The sequence below is a fragment of the Molothrus aeneus genome, chromosome 8 (genome assembly GCF_037042795.1).
Source record: "Molothrus aeneus isolate 106 chromosome 8, BPBGC_Maene_1.0, whole genome shotgun sequence".
NCBI lineage: Eukaryota > Metazoa > Chordata > Aves > Passeriformes > Icteridae > Molothrus > Molothrus aeneus.
Window position 1 is genome coordinate 2,352,832 of NC_089653.1, and position 18,638 is coordinate 2,371,469.

General features: G+C 50.8%; 1 protein-coding gene across 1 annotated transcript; it reads right to left on the reverse strand.

Moving 5' to 3' along the window:
• Positions 1–8,209: 8,209 nt before the first annotated feature.
• SLC29A3 (solute carrier family 29 member 3) lies at positions 8,210–17,770 on the reverse strand. The gene is made up of 6 exons (XM_066555071.1): positions 17,731–17,770; positions 16,416–16,676; positions 13,512–13,594; positions 12,617–12,843; positions 11,586–11,748; positions 8,210–10,680 (listed from the first exon to the last, which is right to left on the reverse strand). Exons 2-6 carry the CDS (start codon positions 16,662–16,664, stop codon positions 10,008–10,010), a joined length of 1,395 nt encoding a protein of 464 aa, XP_066411168.1. The 5' UTR covers positions 16,665–16,676; positions 17,731–17,770; the 3' UTR covers positions 8,210–10,007.
• Positions 17,771–18,638: the final 868 nt, after the last annotated feature.

Genomic DNA, 18,638 nt, shown 5'->3' on the forward strand with positions numbered 1-18,638 from the left:
AGGGCCCCTGCTGATAAATTCAGGTCAGGATTTTTATTTAAAAAGGTGCACACCTCTCCTCTGGCAGGTGCCCATGCCTTGGCTTCACACCATGGATTTCTGCTCACATCCTGACTGCTCTGAGGATGTTTTACATAAACTAATTCTAGCAAAGCTGAGCTCCTCCTGGCCTGGGCTCCCACTCCTGATGGAACGCAGGCTGCAGCCTTTCCCATTGAGGGGGATTTCAGTGCCCAGGCTCACAAAGCCCACAGGAATTCAGTGTCTTGTGCTCTGCTCTTCTGCCTGGTCCTCCTGTGCCTTGGCTTCATGGATTTCTGCTCACATCCTGACTGGTTTGAGCATGTTATTCATAAGCCAGGTCTAACAAGGCTGAGCTCCTCCTGGCCTGGGCTCCCAGTCCCATTCCTGATGGAGTTCAGGCTGCAGCCTTTCCCATGGAGGGGGATTTCAGTGCCCAGGCTCACAAACCACCCAGGAATTCAGTATCTTGTGCTCTGCTCTTCTGCCTGGTCCCTCTGCCTTGGCTTCATGGATTTCTGTGCACATCCTGACTGGTCTGAGGATGTTTTTCACAAGACTGAGTTCCCCCTGTCCTGGGCTCCCATTCCTGATGGAATACAGGCTGCAGCCTTTCCCATCGAGGAGGATTTCAGTGCCCAGGCTCACAAACCACACAGAAATTCAGTGTCTTGTGCTCTGCACCTGCCTGTCAGGGTTGGTTTCCATCAGGCAGGGCTGTGTGCAGGCTGGAGCTCAGAGCAGCTCACTGAGAAATCCATGGTGCTCTGAGAGCCAGCCTGTGGGAGATGTGCCTTTCCACAGGCTCAGGGCTGGGGAAAAAGAACAAAGTGATGCTTTGTGAGCAGGGAGGTGCTGCTGGGATCACAATTAACCCCAAGGCCAGAGTGGGGAGCTGCAGGGCTGGGATACCCTCCCTGCTATCCCAGCCTTTCTGCACAGCCTCATTACAGGCAAACCTGATGGTTTTGGAGGCAGATCCCGTGACCTCCCTTCTCCATGCTGCCTGTGAGCACAGAGCAGCTCAGCAGAGCCTTTCACAGCCTCCTGGCACCACTCACTCAACCTTGAAATTGTTCTGCAGGGCTTCTCCCCCTCTCATTTCCCACCCAGGCACGGAACATTCCCTCATCCAGCTCTCCCCACGCTGGCTCACTCCTCTGCCTGCGAGAGCTGGGATCACCACTCGGCTCTAAACAGATGAAATATCACATGGAAAGCAGGTAAAACACAGAAATGTGCAAAATCCTGCCCTGCTAAGGCTCTGAATTAGCTCTGCTTGCCATAGAGCACATTCTGCCACAGCCTCCAGGGTCTGCATGGACAAGCAGCCCATGAAATGTTGTGCCATCAGTCATTTCTTCACACTGGAGTCTCCCACAAGGGTGCCTGGAAGTGCTTTCCCAAACTACCATCCTTTTTTCTTTTTATTTTTCAGTAAATAAGACCTGTGTCAAAGTGCAGGGCTGGTTTTGTGCTCAGAAAAAGCAGCCCATGCCCCCTGCTCCCATTTTTTGGGGTGATTTTGTCCCCCCAGACCACAAACCCCAGGGGAATGGTGGCATCCTCACTTTCCCACAGCTTTCCAGGTGCAGAGTGGGTTGGGATGGTGGCAGCTCCCTCTCATCCAAGTCACAGAATTAATTTCTAGAGCCATCTTGGAGTTTTCTTTTCAACCACCTGTGCTGTGGCTGACACCGAGCTGGCTTTTCCAGTGTGAAATTAATTTCCAGGTCCATTTCACACAGAATTTTAGGGCCAACATTAGGATCACGCTGGGTTTTTTTAGGAATTTCTGAGTGAAGGAGGCTGGTGAGAAAACCAAGCAAAGTTCAGGGATTGCTGGAATTCTCTCTCTGAAGAAGAAAAGAACAGAAAGAGCAGCTGGGTTTGTTCTGGTTTTTTTTTTTTTTTTTTTTTAAGAAATAGAGAAGTTCTGGGTTTCAATTTGCATCTCTGCAAGGTGATCTCATGGAGACAGCAGAAACTGGGCTCACCTTTTCAGCCCAGACCTAATTCTTGCAGGACCTGGTGGAGAGCCCCAAGCAGCCTGCTCACAGAATTGTCCCCCTGTGGGGCCACAAGGATCTGTCCCCTCTCAGGGGCACTGAGAGCACCCTGCAGCCCCAGGCTGGGCTTGTTAGGGCCACAATGAGGGTAATGAGGGTAAAAAAATCCCCTTTGGAGCAACTCCCTGTGCAGCTGGAAGCACTTTTCACTCAGCCCTTGTGATTTCCTATGAGCTGGGAGAGGGTTCAGTGATGATCCAGGTGATCTGGATCAGCGGCCACAGTGAGGGGACACCTGTGGGACCACCCTGGGTCCCTTCGTGCCACACACCTGAAGCACCTTTCCCCTCCTGGCTCTGAGCCCTGCTTGGGATTGTTCCCTCCCCTCTTTGGGTTTATTCTTTCTTCCTCAGCAGAGGAAAAGGTGCCATCTACAGGCACAGAGAGAGAACCCACAGCACAGCCTTGCCCGTGTCCCCTGCCACCACACCCTCGGCTGGGCCACTGGGAAAAATGTGTATTTTCTGGTTGGCTTTTTGCAAATATCCAAATGAATATTGTATGTCTTGTGTTAGAAAGTTATGCTGTACTCATTCGCTTAAGTACTGTGTTAAATATAGTTTTAGGATATAATAAAATGTTAAAATAGAAACTATGTATGTGGGATATTTTTTTAAGAAAGGAATGAGATAGCAGCCACAGGACACCCGAATCTCTCAGAGAAAGAGAATTTATTGCTCCATTATCGAGTTCTTCCTGCCTCACTCAGCCCTGAAGACTCAGTCAGGATTCAGAGGAAGAAGCTGACACTGCCCAGACAGAATCCTGGGTTTGAATGGAATTTATGCACCATGGATGAGGTGTATGAATATGCAACAGGCTGTTGCTTTTAAGGGTTAATCCTCTGTTAACGTGGGTCCTTTTTGGGGCTTATTTTGCCCAGAAAAGGTACGTGGACTGTCCATAACTCTTTGTTTTTATTGTCTTGTATTGTCCTAATCCTAATTGTCCAAATGATTATTATTCTAATTATATTACTATTTTTATAACCATTTCATTATCATTAAATTTTAAAATTCTAAACAAACAAGTGATTGGCATTTTCACAGCCACCTTCCCTGCAGTGCCCTTGGAGCTGCTTGGTCCCTGTTTGGGGTCAGGGATCACCAGGGGGCTGTGCCAGGAGGAGGAGGAGGATGAGCTCCCTGCTGCCAGCCCTGGCCTTAAAGCTGTGTTTAACCTCACTGCTAAGACAGTGAAACTCAAGATAAAAACACGAGGGAAGGTGACCACCCCTCTCCACAGCCTGGGGAGGACCAGCAAAGGGGACACAAAGGAACTTTGGGCAAGGGAATCCTGGGGGGTTCCTGTGCTGCTCACCCAGGGTCTCACACTGACACCATGCTTCTCTTCTGCCTCGCTCTCCTCTTCAGTTGCCTCTCATTTAACCCATTTTGACCTTTGTGATTTCAGGAGGCAAGCCAGGAAAATAAGAAGCTGCAGGAAGAAGGGCAAATAACACCAGATAAATTGTCCTCTGTGTGAGATGGGGACGGAGGTGACACGAGCAAGGGGGACTCCTGGAAGGAGGGTGAGTGCTGGTGATACCTTGTGAAGGTTGGCCCAGAACAGAGGCCAGACAGAGTTAAAGAATAAAGCAGGGATTTCTTAAAAGGATCTCCTCCATGGATCCACCTTGAGCAGCACAGGAGCCCAGCCAGGGCTGCACCCAAGATCAACCAAAATGGTCACAAAATGAACCCAAGATGAACCAAAATGGTCACAAAATGAACCCAAGATGGACCAAAATGGTGACAAAATGCACGAGCACTCCCAGGGTCTGTCACTTTGATCAGTTCTGCTCCATTTGCATCTTGCAGTTCATTGTCCCATTCCAGCTTTAGCCCATGCAGTCCCATCCTTGTTTTTCTCTCTCCAGCCCACGGGGTTTGTGCTCCTGGGCTGAGATTTGGATCATTTGTCCTTGGTCCCAGCTGGAGCAGGAATTGTTTTGTCTCCCTGCTCTGTGCACAGAGCTCACCATCCCCTCATATGAAATCCAGACCCACCCACTAAAGCAGCACAGAATCTGAAAAATAGAAAAGTTAAAACCTGAGGAACCAGTGCAGAGCCCGTGGTGCTGCTGAAGGCTCAAGATTGCCCCCAGGAGAGGAGGAAAGCTCTCCCCAGGCCGGGCAGGTGGGATCCCTCCTCTGACAGAGCCACTCCTGCTTTAAAAACCCTTCCCATTCCCGAGTGTTTGTCACAGCAACTCCATCCCACCCTGCTGGCTGTCCCGAGCTGTGCAGCCAGGTGGGCTCACAAAACCCAGGATGGGAAAGGGGTCAGGGTGCCCCGTCCATCAGCAGGGGGATGGCACAGAGGGATGGCTGGCACGGCTCTGCCCAGGAATGCTCCAGGAATTCTCACCCAGGCAGCCCCAGCTCCTGCACTCCCCCGCCCTGGCGTGATAAATGAGGAGGAAAAGTTTCTCATCTCAGTTTGTTCTCGCAGCGCCGTCCAACAGAGCACAAGGCTGTCTAATCAGGAGCTACAGTCCTTCACCATCTGTTTGGAGCCTAATTACAAATGCAGAAAAATAATGTGCTTTACAATTGCACCAGTAAATGCTGTAAATGATTTAAATGCATGCATATGTTCCCTGCAGAATTCAGCATGCATCTGCGACTTCTTCTGCTCACATTAGGCACACAAATCAAGGGAAAAAATACCCAGATCTGATGAACAGCATGTCCCTAGGATGGTGATTTTTATCCCTTTTTTTCCCTCCCTGCTGGAATGGCAAACAGGGCTTTTTTGTAACAATTCATCCAGCAGCGTTTTTCTTTGCTTCCATTTTAAAAACTGTTTATCACTGCTGTGTAAATATAGTACAAATTACTCCATAAAACAGGGGGGAAAGGAGAACAGCAGCCGGGCAAGCCTGCAGCTGGCTGGCAAGGTTTCAAAGGCAGGGTTTGTGTTTTTCCTCTGGGGCACCCCTCGAGGGGCAGGAGCAGCTCAGCCGCAAGCCCCCAGTGGCCACTTGGGTTTCAGGGAATCCCAAAATGGTTTGGGTTGGAAAGAGGCCTTAGAGATGGATCAGCATCGTGTTGCTGCTGCTCTTTGGCCACCACCAAGGTGCTGCTGAGGTGGTTTCAGAGGTGCTTCCCACCTCCCAGGGGTCACAGCGCTGCAACAAAGGCTCTGCCAGCAAAGGTTGGTGCCACAGATGGACAGGGGACACTCCACTGAAGGAGGACTGTCACTATAGGACACGAAACAACACAAGCACACACACTGCTGCTCTCAAGGTGGAAAAGGGAAGTTTATTTTCTGACTCCAACATTGATAGAGTTCCAAAAGTGACAGTGGATTGGAGGGTGAAAGTGCCACCTCTCCAATGTGACCATGTTCGCAGGGGTCTGAGGATGAGGGAAGAGAGGAGGATCTGACTCCATGTTTCAGAAGGCTGATTTATTATTTTATTATTATATTATATTATATTAAAACTATACTAAAAGAATAGAAGAAAGGATTTCATCAGAAGGCTGGCTAAGAATAGAAAAAGAAAGAATGATAACAAAGGCTTCTGTCTCAGAGTCTGAGCCAGCTGACTGTGATTGGCCATTCATTAGAAACAACCACATGAGCCCAATCCCAGATCCCCCTGTTGCATTCCACAGCAGCAGATAACCATTGGTTACATTTTGCTCCTGAGGCCTCTCAGCTTCTCAGGAGGAACAATCCTAAGGAAAGGATTTTTCATAAAAGATGTCTGTGACATCTCCAATGACACTGGACAAACCAACAGTCCATCAAATTTCTCCTCCTCCATAAAAGAATGCGACACAGTGAGTTATTTACAGAAAGTGTGTGAGAAAGTTTGCTACAAGAATGTAAACAGCAGAAGGCTTAGAAAATATTAAAAAATCAGGGTGACAGAGGACAGCTCAGGCAAGGCTTTGGAGAAAGCCACTTGCAGCATAGCTCACATAATAAAAAATATAGAGCTGCATAACAAAACTTCCCTTTCCTCCTGCAGCACATTTGTTTGCTTCAAGCCCCCAACACCAACACTTAACCTGGTCCAGCTCTGCAGCAGGGAGGTGAGGGGGGACAAAACCAGGTCAGGCACAGGCTCAGTTGGTCTCCTTTGAGCAGAAGCTGCAGCAGATGCATCTCCTCCCCTTTGTGCCCTTTCATCCCTTGTTCCCTGCTGCCTTTGCTGTGCTGCTTTGCCAGCTCCCAGATCCCTTTCCCCCTTGGCCAGCTGGATTGAGCTCCAAAGGCTGCTGGAAAAGGCCCTGTGGGGCAGGCACAGCATCCCCTCTGTGCTGGGCTGCCAGGACCGGGGCTCTCCAAACCCTGGCTCGTGGTGCCAGGGATTTGTGGGATCAGTTTCACATCTTGGGCTCGCCCTCAGGAATTCTGCAGTGCCTGCATGGCTCATTTCACACCACAGAGGAGAGGGGGCTGTTTCCCTGTGCAAAGCACAAGGTCCTTCCCATGCCAGGCAGATCAACACCTGCCCTCCTGGGCTGGGAGATGGGCAAACAGCCCTGCTGGCTGAGTATTGCTTTGTTCTTTTTATTTAAGCTTTCTGATGTTTACATTCTTGTAACAAATTTTCTTGCGCACATTTTTGTAAATAATTATTGTGTTACATTCTTTTTTGAAAAAAGAAAAATTTGATGAACTGTTGGTTTTGTCCAGTACCATTGGAGAAGTAGCATTGTTATCCTCCAATCTCCTGGCATTTTTGAAAATCTCTAAATGTTGAAATCAAAAATTAAACTTCCCTTCTTTTTACCTTAAAAGTTCCAGTGCCCATGTCATTTTATTTTGTGTCCTAGAGCAACAGCTGAGGGGATGGTGATAGGCACAGAAACAAAATCTGGGAGTGCATTTTCAGGCAGGTGAGGGAGACACCTGGACCCAGGGTCTGTCTCTGGAACTCAGCTCTGGGCAGCAACTGCCTCTCCTAAAGCTCTTGGAGAACTGGAAGGCAGCTTTTGTGTCACTGTGATATTTTATGAAAATCCTTTCACTAAGATTGTTCTCCTGAGAAGCCTCAGAAAAGAAATGTGGACAACAATTATCTGATTGCTTGGAATGTGGTTTGGAGGTTGCTCACCAACAGCTGCATCTTTGATTGGTCTCATGTGCTTGTTTTTACTTGATGACCAACCATGTTCCAGCTGTGTCAGACTCTCTGGTCAGTCACAAGATTTTAATATTCAATCTTTTCCAGCCTTCTGCTGAAATCCTTTCTTCTATAGCTTAGTATATAATTTCTTTTAATATAATATCTATCATAAAATAATAAATCAGCCTTCTGAAACATAGAGTCAAGATTCTCATCTCTTCCCTCATCCTGGAGACCCTCAAACATCACCACAGGTTTGCATCCCTGCAGTGCTCCTCCTGCCTAGAGCATCATTCCAAGCCTTGGAGCTGGGCTCCATGGCTGCTTTTGATGCCAAAGATGCATTTATCCCAATTTATCCCAGGATCATGGGATAAGTTTGGGTTGGAATGTGATGATCACCTAAGCTCCATGGGCAGGGACACAACTCCACCCACCCAGGCACCAAATGCAGCTGCATTTTTATTTTATCCCAGCTGCAGCAGCCTCATTCCACCCCTCCAGCACCATTTCCCTCCTCATCCCCCACAAGGTTTCCTTACCTTGAGCTCCTTGGCATGGCCCATGCTGAGCAGCAGATGTGGCTTCTCCCAGGCACTGTCATCACTTCCCTGCTGTTCCCTGCAATTCCCTATAAATTATCCCTCTCCTTTTGCAGGGGATCACCCACAGCTCATGGCTCAGAGGCCTGGCAGCATCCACCCCCACCATCATGGCATTCCCACCAGCTTTATGCCCAGACCTGCTTCTCACCCAATTTGCATCTGCATTGATTTTCCTCCTCATTTATTAACCCTCCTCAGCTGCATGCCACCAAAACCAAAGGATAAATCCCCTTTTTGCTCACTCACCTCTGCCACAGCAATGCTCTCCAAGCAGTGATCTCAGGGCTGCTTCACCCAGCCCTTGCCAGGGATTTCTCTGAGTTTACAATCCAAGCTGGGACAGAGGGATGGCCAGAAGGAAAACTGCAAGCTGAAACTGCATGCATCAGTGCACCTCCAAGAGAAATCATTCCAGACACCAGCACTTGCACAGGATCAGGAATTCTCTTTATTAGCAACAGTACCAGATAATTAAGCTCTCCCTCCAGAGGAATTTGGGCTGTAACAAGGAGAGGGGGAGCAGAGATGCAAAGCAGTAAAAAACCAAGCCAAATCTCATCATTCCTTTTACTGGAGGGAAAATGCACAGCGTGAAGAGAAGCTCACTGAAGGCCACAAAGGGAATTTTTGGTTGCCAGCACCAGGCTGGGTTGGGCTTTTTGACCAACTGCTGCATTATTCCAGCACCAGGGAGGGGATGGGAGCTCTGACCCCAGGAGGGGCTCCCAGCACCCCAACCTCAGCCCCTGGGTGGGTCAAGGCAGTCCCTGGAGGCCAAAGGGCTCCAAACCCACCAAAGGGACAGGATTAGGAGCTCACACATTCCACAAACTGCTCCTCACTACTGCACACCCCACACATTTCCCACTTTGAAATAAAAATCAGCCATTGAGCAAAACTCTGTGTGTGTGTGCGCACTGCCAAGGGGCCCAAACTAAACACTGCTTTAGGGAAGGATTTGGGTACAAACCCAGTGTCCAGCACACCCACATGGCACCCTGGGGCATGGATCCTGTGTTCTCCCCACATCCAGCAGCTCCACCACTCTGTGGGCAAGCAGGAGGTGCTGAGAGAGCATCCAGCAATGGAGCTTTGCTCCTAACCCAGCCTTAAAGGAATTCCCCAGGCAGCATCTCTGAGCATCACTGCACTGCCAAGCTCTGCCTTTACACCCTTGCTGATCACTTCACCTCTTGCAGAGCATAAATCCAGCCAATTGGAGAAAATAAATACAATAATCAGATTTAGTCCAGGCTGTGCTGGCATATGGGAGTTTAAACGACTTTAAAAGCCAGTTGTCTTTGGCTGGGCCATATTTTTGGGTGTCACAGTAGCTCACCCCTCTGAAAACATCTGGAGGCCATATGGTGCCTGTCTACATGAATTAAGCAGATTTCTAGTGTGAACCTCACACCAGGGCCTCTCTCATAGCTCTTCCTGGTTCTCACAGAGAGCACAGACTGAAGACACCCTAAAAAACTCAGGTTAGGCTCACTCAGCATTTCACTTGCCTTGGGGGTCTCACCACAGTCAAAGCAGGAAAAATGTTGCTCTCAGCTTGCCCAGGGAATAGTCCCCAACACTAGTGGCACCGTGCTAAGAGGTAGATGATCCCTCAGTTCAATTTTATGTGGAAAAATTAAAGCAAGAAAAATTCCAAGTGGAGCATTTTCCCTTATATATATATAATTTTTTTTTGTGCAATGATTGTATGAAATCTGTGCAAAACTGTGCCCCCAATCCCTGGGGCAGCTGCTACTCGTTCCCTAAGTTGTGAGCAGGTGCTCCAGGGCTCAAATCCCTTTTAGTTCAACAACACCATCACAGCTGAGTGAGGGGTGAACCCTTCCTAAGACCACTCAAGCCCTGAAGGGCTGAACAGTGCAGCACCAAAACCCAAGGTGCCCCCAAAAGCCCTGGGTTCAGTTTAAAACCACTGGCACACGGGTAAGGGATGGTGTCCCCGTGTCCCTGGTGCTTCCCTGAGCTCCCTGGGGAGATGAGGCTGCTTTGGTCCCTGCTCCATTAAACTGGGGAGTGACAAAGTCTGCCAGAACCTTCCCAAGCACAGGAGATGCCCCTTCCCAGAAGGGAGATTTTCCTTCTGCATCCCCCCTGGATGCAGCTACCCCCTGCCCAGACAGGCAGGCTGCCTCCAAACCCTAAATCCCCAACAGCAGCACCACAAACTGAGGGTATCCTCCTCCTCCTCAGCTGCCCCCTCTACACAAGGTGCACCACAAAAACAGCACAGGCAGAGCCCAGAGCCAGCCCCAGCACCAGGTAAAAGGACATCACCACCCCTGCTGCCTCAGCCAGCTCTTTGGGCACGATTTTGGGGCCGTAGACCATGACCAGAGTGCCCAGGTAGCCATTGCTGAGCCCCAGCAGGGCTGTGAACACCACGGGGTAGATGTCCCTGTTGAACAGCACGGTCCGGATGTGAGCCCGGGGCTGGTAGTTGCTGAGGATGAAGAGAGGGAGGAAGATGGTTCTGAGGAGGACAAGGGCAGGCAGCAGTTTGCTCTTGGGGCCTGGCACCTGGATCCAGGCAGTGACCTGCCTCCCACACCAGTCAGCAAAGTTGTACAGGAGGAAACAGGTGAGTGGTGTGAAGTACTTGGTGCTCCACGGGCTCCCCGAGGCTTTGCTGACAGACTCGATGTTGGAGGAGAGGGAAGGGAAGATGATGATGGAGATGAAGAAGACATAGAAGAGGCAGAAGCCGAGGAGGGCGGTCTTCTGCAGGATGGGGCGGAGTGGGGGGATGCCAGCACTCCTTGTGAGGAAGGAGGAGGAGCTCACGGGGCCTCCTGGCTCTGCCTGGTCCTCCACGGAGCTGTCAGGGGGCACAGTGACCAGAGAGGGGCTCTCCTTCTGGCTGCTCAGGTAATACCTGGAGAGAGAGACACAGGGGAGCATGGGGGAATGCAACTGAGCTTTGGAGAGAAGCTGGAGACACAGGGATGCCTGCTGGACCCAGCAACTCCACTGTCACTGTCAAGTTTTCTGAAAAATCCCCTCACCAGGATTTCTTCTCCTGGGAAGATGAGAAGCCTCAGCTTCTCCTGTGCTTGCTGCTCTGGAATGAGGTCTGGAGATTGCTTATCCAAACATGTGAATTGTTTTTACTTAATGACCAATCACCATCAGCTGTGCCAGACTCTGAGGAGTCAGTCATGAGCTTTTTATTATTCATTCTTGCTAAGCCTTCTGTCTGTATCTTTTCTCTCTTTCTTTAGATAGTATTCTTTAATATAAGGATATAAAATAATAAATCAGATTTCTGACAACATGGAGTCAGATTCCTCATCTCTCACCTCATGCTGGGGATCCTCACAAACAACACACTTCACCACACCTGCAGCTGCCCCCTCATAAAGAGAGGTGACCCTTGCACACCCACCATCCCCTCTCTGCACCCTCAGTGTTCACAGAGGGGACCCTACTGCATGCAGGCCCTTGGGGGCTCTGGGGGCTACAAGCACCAACCACACCAGTGGGTCACACACACCCAAGTGGCAGACAGGATATGGGGACACTCCTGGCTGGCTGCCTCTGGGTGAGGGCTCTCTGCTGACTCCACACATTTTGGGAGAGGCAGCACTGGGGGGCCCTGGGAAAGCTTGGCAGAAACTCAGCACTTGGCTGAAACTCAGTTTCAGCCTGTGGTTTTGGTGAAAGGGGAAGCACGGCTGGCGGCGGTGACAGGACAGGGACCAGCAGGGCGAGTGTCCCATGGATCCCCAGCAATGCCACTGCCATCCCTCTGTGGCATGGCCCTGGCAGGCTGGCACCCACCTGGAGTACTCCAGCCTGGGCAGCAGCAGGTACACCACGATGCAGAGGACGATGAAGATGTCAGCAGTGAGGAAATAGGCCAGGGCGCTGTCGGTGACGTCGGCCGCCGCTGCCAGGTCTATCACAGAGGCCACGGCGCTGATGGTGCCACCCATGGCCTGGCCTGGGTGTGCCAACAGAGGTGGGCACAGTGAGGGACACACAGCAAGAGGGGCAACCCAGAAACTGCTCTTCTGACATGCACAGGTCCCCAGGGAGCAGTGCCCCACACCCAGCTGCACAAACAAACTCCTCTCCATCTCCACAGCCCAGGTGCCATCCTGCACCCCTTCCAACACAGCACAGCACACACAGGGCTCAGGGCTTGCAGCTCCCCAGTCCTTCTGCTGGCCTTGCAGCTCCCCAGTCCTTCAGAAAAAGTCCAAACCTTTCCCAAAGCCTAAACTTGGCTTCCCACTAGCATAATCAGCCTCCCTTCTGCACTCCCCCAGATGGGGATTCAAGGCACCAGAGGCAGGAATGCCATCTCAGGGATGTGGTGCTTTCCTTCTAGGAGATAAACTCATTAAAAACACTCCTGTCTCGGCCCCAGGAAAAATTTCACCATCCTGATTTTGCTCCCCCCCCTTCTCCTCTTGGTTTGTCAAGCATTCCACAGCACATTTATAATGTTATCAATGCTCCAGGGAGCTCATCACTCACAGCTCCCAAGCTGCCCCTCATCACTCATGGAAATGCTGATCAGAAAGGAGCAGACAAGGCAAAGCTGCTAGAAATGACAGGGCAGGGAGATGTCATCTCCTTCCCTCCTTTCTCCCTGCACCCAGCAACACTCCAGGGTCACTTTATGGCTGTTGACAGAAACCAAAGCTCATGTGACCGAGCAAGTTTCTCCTTCAGCAACTTCCCTTTATCATTAGGGCAAAGTTAAGCTTCTAAAACAAACCCCCACATGACAAAAGCCCCAGAGAGAAAACCACAGAGCCGAGCAGGGAAAGTCCAAGAGCACAATCCCACTGGGATCAGCCAACCTGAGAGCAGAGCCTGCAGGTTCCTCATGGGGAAGCAGCTGCTGAGGCCGAAGATGCTGCTGGAGAAGACTGTGGAGGCACTGCTGACCACAGCCACGCAGCCCACAGTGAGGGTGAAGAAAGGTGTGGTCCAGGTGGAGGTGTCCACCTTGACCAGCACTGTGATCACCAGGAACACAGCCAGCATGACAAAGAGGGACGACAGGATCCGAACACTGGCAGCAACCCTGGGCAGCACAAGGGGAAGGAGTCACTGCTGTGCTTCAAACCACAACCTGAAGGTTCAACATGGGACAGGGGCAACTCCTGTACTGGCAGAAAGGGTAAGGAAAATAAAGAGAGGTGGGAGGAGATGAGGAAGCAGCGAGGCAGGAGCTGGAATCTGGAGATTAGCCATGCAAAGCCACGCCTGCAAGCATGCAGGAGTTTGATGTGGGATAAGGAAGGGTACAAATGAAGGCAGGAGGCTGCTCGAGGTTTAAACCAAGCTTGCAACAGGGTGCAGCTGGTCCATTTCTTATCCCAGTTCAAGGGCTGGTAAGGCCAGGGCAAGGTGCTGCTCTTACCTGGATGAGCCTGGCTTTTGTCAACCCTGATGACAATAAAGGTATTTTTAAAAGGCAAAACTTTTTGTTTCCAAACAATTAACCAAGGAATTAATTAGGAATTTATTTACTCAAGCCAGCTGCAGGCATGTGTGGAGCAAGCTGCTTTTCCCACTTCATCTCAGCTGGCTGCAACCCAGGCAGGGGCAAGGAGGGGAATTTTGGCTGCACAGGGAGGCTGAGCTCAGGATGTCCCATGGTTTCCCCCTGAGCTGGGAAGCTGGAAAAAAGACAGGAGCAAAGCCAGGGAGAAATGTGGCTTGGGTACTTGGGATCAGAGCAACACTTACTTGTTGACAAGCAAGAAGTTTCCAATCAGGCACAGCACCGAGGGTATGGTGGAGGCAATGGAGATGTAACTCTCAAAATAGTCCTGCCAGGAAAAAACAAAAGCCAAATAAAGTAAAAAACGTTGCAGGGGGAACAAAGACATGAATTTCAGGTCTTGAATATGAAATAACAGGGAGTTATGGTGTAGGTGTCCACCTTGTTGTGTTGTAGCCCATGCTGCAAATTGCTCAGGGCAATGGGAATTCTGGGATTTCCCCCTCCCATAGCCCTGGGCTGTTTCAGGAAACCAGGGACATAAATACAGAAGGAAAAAACAACCAGTGAAAGAAACAGCTGCCATGGTGCTGTGCACTATCAAAGTGTGTCTGCTCCCTCTCCTCTCCCCTGGAGGGGCTTGATCCCATTTTTTTGCTGCAGGAATCTCAGCCACAGGTAGGATGAGGCACACAAAGAGGAGGATGACCTACATGTCCACCCCTATCACACCAGGTTTTCATTTTCTGCACTGATCCAGCTGCAGAGATGCGGTCTCATCACATCCAACCAGGAGAAGGCACTTGGCAGGTTTTCTCTGCACAGTGCATTATTTTTTACAGCTTGGCATCATTTTTAATCAGTTTACAAGCACGTTCATCTCCTCTTCCCTATCAGGAGCTTCACTGGAAGCAACAGGAAATCCAATAATCACTCCTAGAGGGTCCAGATAGGCAGAGACTTAAATCTCTGTGCTTATGGCATCAGCTCAGCCAAGCAGGAGGCCCAAAGCTCTGTGGCCACATGATGAAGCAGGAGAAAAGACAAAGCAAAACACAAAGCTGGCTGCTAAAAGTGCAGCTTATTTACCCACCTACTTAAAGCTCCAAACCATCCTGGGGATACTCAGTAAACTTGCTTAAAAAAGTTAATTTGCTTCTGCTTCTGGGGAGGAAAAATGACTTTCTAATGCTTTGCACCAAGCAGAAGTGTACTCAAAGTACATCCCAGGGAAATATTCATTCATTCCCAGCAAATGGGCTCACAGGAGCAGCGAGGAGAGAATTGGGCAAGTACTTAAGAGTCCCTGCATCACATTTTTAATGCAGCAGCAGAATGGTGGGTGGCAAATTTAATCCATGCCTGGACCAGTGGAAAAGATGAGGTTCCATACTCCTCTCTCCTGCTTGCTAGGTTTTAATCCATCTGTAATGGCAACTCTTGTCCCTCCTTGGGTTTTCCCACCCTTCAGATATGCTTTCATTTTTGGCACTGCAGGACATACCCAGCTCTTCTCCCTTTCTGCTGAGCCCTTAAAATAAACCCCAAAGCAAACCTGGCATTTTCCTCCCACATCCAGGTCTGATGGAGGAAAGTGTCATCCCTCAACCACAGAGCTGAGGCACATAATGGAAGTGTTTAACTCCACATTAACTTCAAACATGCTGCCACCATGCCTTAAAATCCCCAAACCAGAACAAAGCATTGTGGTGGCAAACCCAGCACAAGATGCTTTTGCAAAGGAGTTTCTGTTCTGCTCCTGCCAGGCTGGAAAAGGAATCCAGGTGTGTGAAGGTGGCTGAAGGTGCTGGAGTGTTGCTGAGCACAGGGAATGAGATCAGGAGCAGTGGAAAGGCTGGAGGCAGGAGGTGGCTGTCACTCAGAGGTGCATCCTTCCAGAGTGCAACTCTGTGTGCAGGTAACCCCTCCTGCTGCAGCAGCAGGGCACAAACTGGGCTGGCTGCTCTGATGCTGATCACACCCCACTGCCACAGAACAGCTTTTCCCTGGAGAGAGGAAAAGGCATCACTCCACAGCCACACAGGAAGAGCAGAAACACCTTCTCAGCAAAGAGGTGGCTGATCCAGCCAGGAGCACAGCTGTGCAAGCAAACACCAGCTTCAACACACTTGACTTAAACCCAGCTATTCTCAAGAGGATCAGCATGATGTAGAGGCAGTGAGGAACATGTGGGATGCAGGGAATATGAGAGAACACCGTGCCATGTGGTGACAAAGCACCTTTCACCCCTCTCTGAGCACCCTCACAGGCACAGACACAGGGAATTTGGGTCTTCAGGCAGTGCAGGAGCTTGGGCACCTCCGCTTGATTCTGTTTCTTGCTTTACAGCAGCATACCTGTAGCATCCTGGTATAAGCACTTCCTCTCCATCAAAAAAGCAGCTGACACTTAACAATGAAAATTAAAAGAGCTATGGGTGTACTGGAGTGAGAAATTGGAGGGGGAACACGGGCATCACACGTGGCCCTGTGTTTATATAAAAACAAAAAGTGCCCAAACCACCTGAACAAGCTCTGCCATAAGAGAAGGACATGACACAGCCTTAGTGCTCCAAAACTTTTTCCACAAAGCCACAAAGAAACAAACCCACAGCTCAGACAGGGAGGCACAGGAAAATAATATTGCTGTGGCAGGAGGAGCAAGAGAGAGCAGCCTTTCTGGGGAGAGAAAAGGGCCATTAACCTGCCACCCCAGGGCTGCCTCATCCATCAGCCCATGCCAAACTCCTTGCTCCAGATGCCAAAGCCAGATGTTGATCACTGCAAGGAGATACTCATGGCACACCTGCCAGGTCATGAAGGACACAAAAAAGGCCACCACAAAGACACCTTGCACTGTTGAAATTGCCCTGTGAAAGGTTAAGCCCTAATTTTTTTAGATTCACCTTAAGACTTAGCAGTCCAAATACAGGTAAAAGGCAGACCACAAAATTATTTGAAGCATCTTCCCTGAGGCTATTTGTAAATAAATACCAAATAAACTTTTCCCTCTGGGCCAGTGGAAACCTTTCCTTGCAGCAGGGGAGACCCTAGAGGATGTTCACTTACCTTCTGGGGAAATGGAGGAGGAAAATGAGCCTGTTAGGAAAGAGAAGAGGTGATTTTTTCTGCCTCCAAAGCAGCACTCACCCGCAGGTCTGAGGCCGCCTGCCCCGCCGGGCCGGGCTCATCCGAGCAGTTCTGCAGCTTGTACCTCCAGTAGTGTTTGGCCGTGATGAAGAAATTCCAGGGCAGGAGGGACCCGATGCCCAGGAGGAAAAATATCAGGTAGGCCCCGTGCCAGCGGTCCCTGGGCTTCTGCAGGCTGTACCCGCTCCCTACGGCATCCTCCAGCAGGGGCTCCTGGTCCGGCAGAGAGCGGCCGGCTGCTGGGAACATCGTGCTGGTCCGCTGGGAAAAACAACAGGGATATTGTCACAGCAGGGCTGCTCACAAGCTGTGCCTCCAGCCCCCTCTGGCCCCAGGAAATCACAGAATCATGGAGCGGTTTGGGTTGGAAGGGACCTCCAAGCCCATCTCACTGCAGCCCGGGTGGCTCAAAGTCCTGGCCAGGGACACTTAAGGAGTCATTCCAACCCCCTCATCCATGGCCAGGGACACCTTCCACTATCCCAGGCTGCTCCAAGCCCTGTCCAACTCAACCCTAGGCACTTCCAAGGATCCAAGAGCAGCCAGCCACAGCTTCTCTGGGGACCCTGTGCCGAGGCCCTTCCACTGTCCCAGGCTGCTCTAAGCCCTGTCCAACTCAGCCTTGGACACTCCCAGGGATCCAGGGGCAGCCACAGCTCCTCTGGGCACCCTGTGCCAGGGCCTCAGCAGCCAAACACTGGAGGAGCGAGCCAGGTATGGGAAGGAATGGGGAAAGGGACCGAGACTCCGCAAATACCACCCATAATTAATAATTAACCCATCCCCTTGGACTTGCAGGAGTAAGAAATCTCGCTTAGCTCATGCCACGCTCCAAAAAACACCGAACAGCAGCCGGCAAACCCACAGCGCCGTCGGGCTCTGCAGAGCAAGGTGCAAACTCGTAGTAACGCGGCCGAGCTGTCGGAAACCACTTGTAAACCACTCGTAAACTACTCCAGCAGCAACCCAGCGCGACGTCAGCCGGCTGTGACAAATGACTCACAGAGACACACGGCATCATCACCAGGCGCAGGAAAAACACCTGAAAACGCCGCACGAGCCGGCCCGGGGCACCGGCACCCTCAGAGCCTCCCACCCCGGGGCCGGGCCCCTCAGAGCCCACCGCGGGTCGGGAGAGAGCCCGGGGGAAGGAGGCGGAAATGCCGGAAATCGCGGATTTTGCGAACAAACGGGGAATTTCGGCAGCGGGGAAGCACTGGCTGCCTGCCTGCCTGCCTGCCTGCCTCCCTCCCCGCTGTACCCACGCGTCCCCTCTCCAGCCCGGCCCCGCTCGCCCCGATACCGCGGCACTTACGGGGGTCCCGCCCGGCCCGGCCACCTCCGCCGCCGCAGGGCTCTGGCCCCGCCCCGCCTTTGAAGGGAAGGCCACGCCCCCGCAGTGATTGGCCACGCCCCTATAGGACTTGGCCCCGCCCCGCAGGAAAAGGGCGGGAGGTACGGGTTGGCCACACCCCCTCAGTGTTGGCCACGCCCCTATAGGGCTTGGTCACGCCCCGCAGGAAAAGGGCGGGATGCACTGGCTGGCCACGCCCCTCAGTGTTGGCCACGCCCCCTCCGTCACAAATACCTGTAATAAAATGGCTATAAAAATAGCAATACAATTAAAGTAATAATAATTTGGATAATTTGGATTTAGGACATTATGAGATAATTAAAACAAAGAGTTACAGACATCCAGGTACATTTTCTGGGCAAAATAAGCCCAAAAAAGGACCCACGTTAACAGAGGATTAACCCTTAAAAGCAACAGCCTGTTGCATATTCATACACCTCATCCATGATGCATAAATTCCATTCAAACACAGAATTCTGTCTGGGCAGTGTCAGCTTCTTCCTCTGAATCCTGACTGAGTCTTCAGGGCTGAGTGAGGCAGGAAGAACTCGATAATGGAGCAATAAATTCTCTTTCTCTGAGAGATTCAGGTGTCCTGCGGCTGCTATCTCAGTGGGACTACCTCATTGCTCTCTTTTTACGAAAAGTATCTCACATAGCATAGTTTCTATTTTAACATTTTGTTATAACCCAAAACTATATTTAACACACTACTTAAGAGAATGAATACAGCATAACTTTCTAACACAACACATACAATATTCATTTGAATATTTGCAAAAAGCCAGTCCGAAAATACACATTTTTCACAGGGCCCGAGTTCAATGTGCCACTGCAGGGATTTGGGGTGTTGAATTGGAAGGGGAGTT

Coding starts and splice junctions, on each gene's coding strand:
- SLC29A3 (XM_066555071.1), bottom strand. CDS start 16,664: ATGTTCCCAGCAGCCGGCCGCTCTCTGCCGGACCAGGAGCCCCTGCTG. Junction 12,844..13,511: donor AACTTCTTGCTTGTCAACAA/GTAAGTGTTGCT, acceptor TGTGCTGCCCAG/GGTTGCTGCCAGTGTTCGGA. Junction 11,749..12,616: donor CCTGCAGGCTCTGCTCTCAG/GTTGGCTGATCC, acceptor TGGCACACCCAG/GCCAGGCCATGGGTGGCACC.